The sequence below is a fragment of the Harpegnathos saltator genome, unplaced genomic scaffold (genome assembly GCF_003227715.2).
Source record: "Harpegnathos saltator strain DR-91 unplaced genomic scaffold, Hsal_v8.6 scaffold609, whole genome shotgun sequence".
Taxonomy (NCBI): domain Eukaryota; kingdom Metazoa; phylum Arthropoda; class Insecta; order Hymenoptera; family Formicidae; genus Harpegnathos; species Harpegnathos saltator.
This window is the reverse complement of record NW_020230437.1, coordinates 14,917-17,927: the sequence shown is the minus strand read 5'-3', so window position 1 is coordinate 17,927 and position 3,011 is coordinate 14,917. Positions and strand designations below refer to the sequence as shown.

The window sequence follows — 3,011 nt, the reverse complement described above, 5'->3', positions numbered from 1 at the left end:
GAGAGGTACCCACACCCGGGTCTGCACACCGCGAGGGTTTGGAACCCCTCGCGGTACCCGGGGGGTGGAGGGGTGCTCCGGGCCGCTCGGACGTATTCCGAGGCGGGGTCGGAGCCCCTGTGTGCTGTGCCCGAGGGAATGCGATCGCATCACCCTAAAGCGGACCCTCGGGCGGCGCGAGCACGCTGGCTGCCATGGGGGAGACGTTCCCGGTGGGGTGCGACACCGGTGAACTATCTCCTTCCATGGGGCCCCCCGCGTGGCGGCGCTCTGCACGGTGCCCACATTGTCGGAGGTGTGGGACCCCCGAAAGCGGTCTGGCCACCAGAGATGGTGGTCAGGGCGCGTGTAGGGGGCGGGAGGCCTGTGCCGACGATGTCATATTCCGTCGGCCCGTGCCATATGGTGCTCCTCCGGGGGAACTCGGAGGCTCCCCCTTGCCGGGGGGATGCGGGCATGCCCGGGCACCGGAGCCGTGCAGAGTGGTGGGTTTTAAACCACAATGACTGACACTAATTCCTCATCTTACGAATCATCGGACACGGAACAAATAAGACGACCCAGGCAAGGACCATTGACACGAGATGCCGAACTGGCAAAGGCCAGATAACGGCAAGGAGGGAGGGGCTTCGGAGCGCGAAGTCCCTAGTGACGAAAAGGGCGGAAGAGATCGAGGACAGTGACCGATCCCGATCGCCGCTCAAGGTCGATGATTCGACGCCTTTTGCCACCTCCAAGGAGGAGGACTCGGACGATGGCGTGAAGACTGCCCACAAGAAGAAGGAAGGGAAGTGGGAGATCCCCAGAGACGAGGACGGGAACACCGACGAAGAACGCCTCGTGGAGAAGGCCATCAAAGGCAGGGGCAGGCCGGAGACAACAGGGGGATACCGGCTCAAAAAGAATTCCTGGCCAGGAAGCAGGTTATCCTGGAACAGAGAAGGGAGGAATTCCTGCTAAAGGGCATGGAAAACCCTTGCGAAGAGTTTCAGGATTGTACTACCAATAGGAAGTACAAGGCCGAAATTAAAAGACTTACTGAACATCTTGAGGAGGCCCCCTTCCGGGACGTCACGGCGACGATCCTTGAAGCGTCGACAAAAGTTCTAGGATTCTCGCAGAAATCTAAGAGTTTAAAGGGTACCCATGTTAAGGTGCTCAGAGACGCCGCAGCTGCCATAACTGCAGGAGCCAACGTAATGGCAATGCAAATGGCGCAAGATAGATGCGGGAGAATATGGATCTATAGAAGAACTGAGGACGGAGAACGCAACTCAAGACGTCGCTGACAGAGGTGAGGAAGGAGCTGGAGGAGGTCAAACAGATGCTCCGAGGTATAAGGGAGGCACCGCCGCATACAGCAGTGGTATCCTCCCCGCCCTCAAAACACCCGGGAAATGTGGGTCAGGGTACGGAGAAGGCACCGCAACAAAGGACGGGTGCTCCCTCGTCCCTGATGCGTATGAAGAAGGAAGAAAGGGCGATCACCCCACCTATGGTGGACATGGTGGAGGAGGAGGAGGAGATCCCGATTGGGATTATAGAAATCCCAAAAGGATTAATCCCAAAGGACGGGAAACGCCCGGTAAAGGAAGCCAGGGTCGCAAGAAAAGAAGTAGGTCCCAAGATTAGGGAAAATGTCCCCCTAAATACTAGAGTCAGGGTGGAAAGGAGGGAGGAAACAATGAAAGAAGGAAAGAAGGGACTGGGAGAGGAAGTTTCGAGAATAGTGTTCCAGGCCATGAATGAATGGAAGTCACAGGAAACTTCCAAACAAGGAGCATGGAGAAAACAAGGGAATAAAGGGAAAGGAGAGGTAAAAGAAATGGAAGAACAAGGAAGGACACAATACCGGGAAAACACATACAGGAAAGAGTTCCCTCAACTTCCACCCACAAGACAGCAAAAAAAGGAGCAAGCACAACAGGGCAAGGAGGAGACACCTATACCACAAGAAGTGTGGACGAAAGTGGTGGGCAGAAGAGAAAAGAAGAGGGAGAAGGAAGAACAGAGGAGGAAAGAAACAGTAATAAAAAAGGTGGTAATTCCCGAAAAGAAGGGGGGAAAAAAGAATAAGAGAAGAGTCCCTAACACGGCGGCAGTGACAATCACCGCCGAGAAAGGACAGTACAAGGACCTACTAGCGGAAGCAAAAAGGAGGATAGACCTAGAGGGAATAGGTATCGAAAAGATAAAGACTAGAGTAGGGGCCACAGGAGCACTGGTGTTTGAGATACCCGGTGAGGAAAGGAACAAACAAGCGGACCTATTGGCGGATAAACTCAAGGAGGTCCTGACGGATAGGGCAAGAGTGAGTAGACCGCAGAAAATGGGGGAACTAAGGCTAAAAGGGCTGGAGATATCCACCTCTGAGAAGGAAGTAGTGGAGGCAGTAGCAAAGGTAGGGGGATGTCAGGCAAGAGAGGTTAAAACCGGAAACATAAGAGTAGCCTACAACAATTATAGAACAATATGGGTACAGTGCCCCCTAGCGGCGGCCAAGAAAGTGGCAGAAACAGGAAATATCAAAATTGGGTGGACCCTAACCAAAGCAGAACTACTACAGGCAAGAGCACTACAATGCTACAAATGCCTAGAGAAAGGGCATGTACAAGTAAACTGCAAAAGTAGCAATGATAGACGCGAAAATTGTTATAGATGCGGAGAATACGGTCACTTGGCTCGGGAGTGTAACGCCAGAGCCAGATGCCAAATTTGCGCAGAGGCCGGCGTAAAGGCTGATCATAGAATGGGGGGACCATCTTGTCGTCCCCCCAAGAGGAGGAAGAACGTCCCTGGGGATGCAGTGGAAGGGGGTACGGCGACCGCACCGCCGCCGCGAGACCCTCCTGCATCCCCAGTGGGGAAAAACAAAGAAACCGAGGAGGGAAAAGAGGTGGAGGGGGGGGTAAACCGGGAGAAGGAGCCCCAACCTCCACTTCCTCAAAGAAAGAGAGGAGCCTCTCTCTCTCTTCCGCCTCCCCCTCAGCCTCCCACTGATGACGGGGAGA

At 54.4% G+C, this 3,011-nt stretch overlaps 1 protein-coding gene across 1 annotated transcript; it reads left to right on the top strand.

Moving 5' to 3' along the window:
* Window positions 1–502: 502 nt before the first annotated feature.
* LOC112589806 (ABC transporter F family member 4-like) lies at window positions 503–2,631 on the top strand. The gene is made up of 5 exons (XM_025304429.1): window positions 503–601; window positions 706–869; window positions 917–1,196; window positions 1,280–2,401; window positions 2,467–2,631. Exons 1-5 carry the CDS (start codon window positions 503–505, stop codon window positions 2,629–2,631), a joined length of 1,830 nt encoding a protein of 609 aa, XP_025160214.1.
* The last annotated feature ends 380 nt before the right edge of the window (window positions 2,632–3,011 follow it).

Bases quoted from the DNA above. Each gene is read 5' to 3' on its own strand.
- LOC112589806 (XM_025304429.1), top strand. From the start codon at position 503: ATGACTGACACTAATTCCTCATCTTACGAATCATCGGACACGGAACAA. The intron at 1,197-1,279 runs GTAATGGCAATG...ACGCAACTCAAG, and splicing joins CCATAACTGCAGGAGCCAAC to ACGTCGCTGACAGAGGTGAG. The intron at 2,402-2,466 runs GTAGGGGGATGT...CAACAATTATAG, and splicing joins TAGTGGAGGCAGTAGCAAAG to AACAATATGGGTACAGTGCC.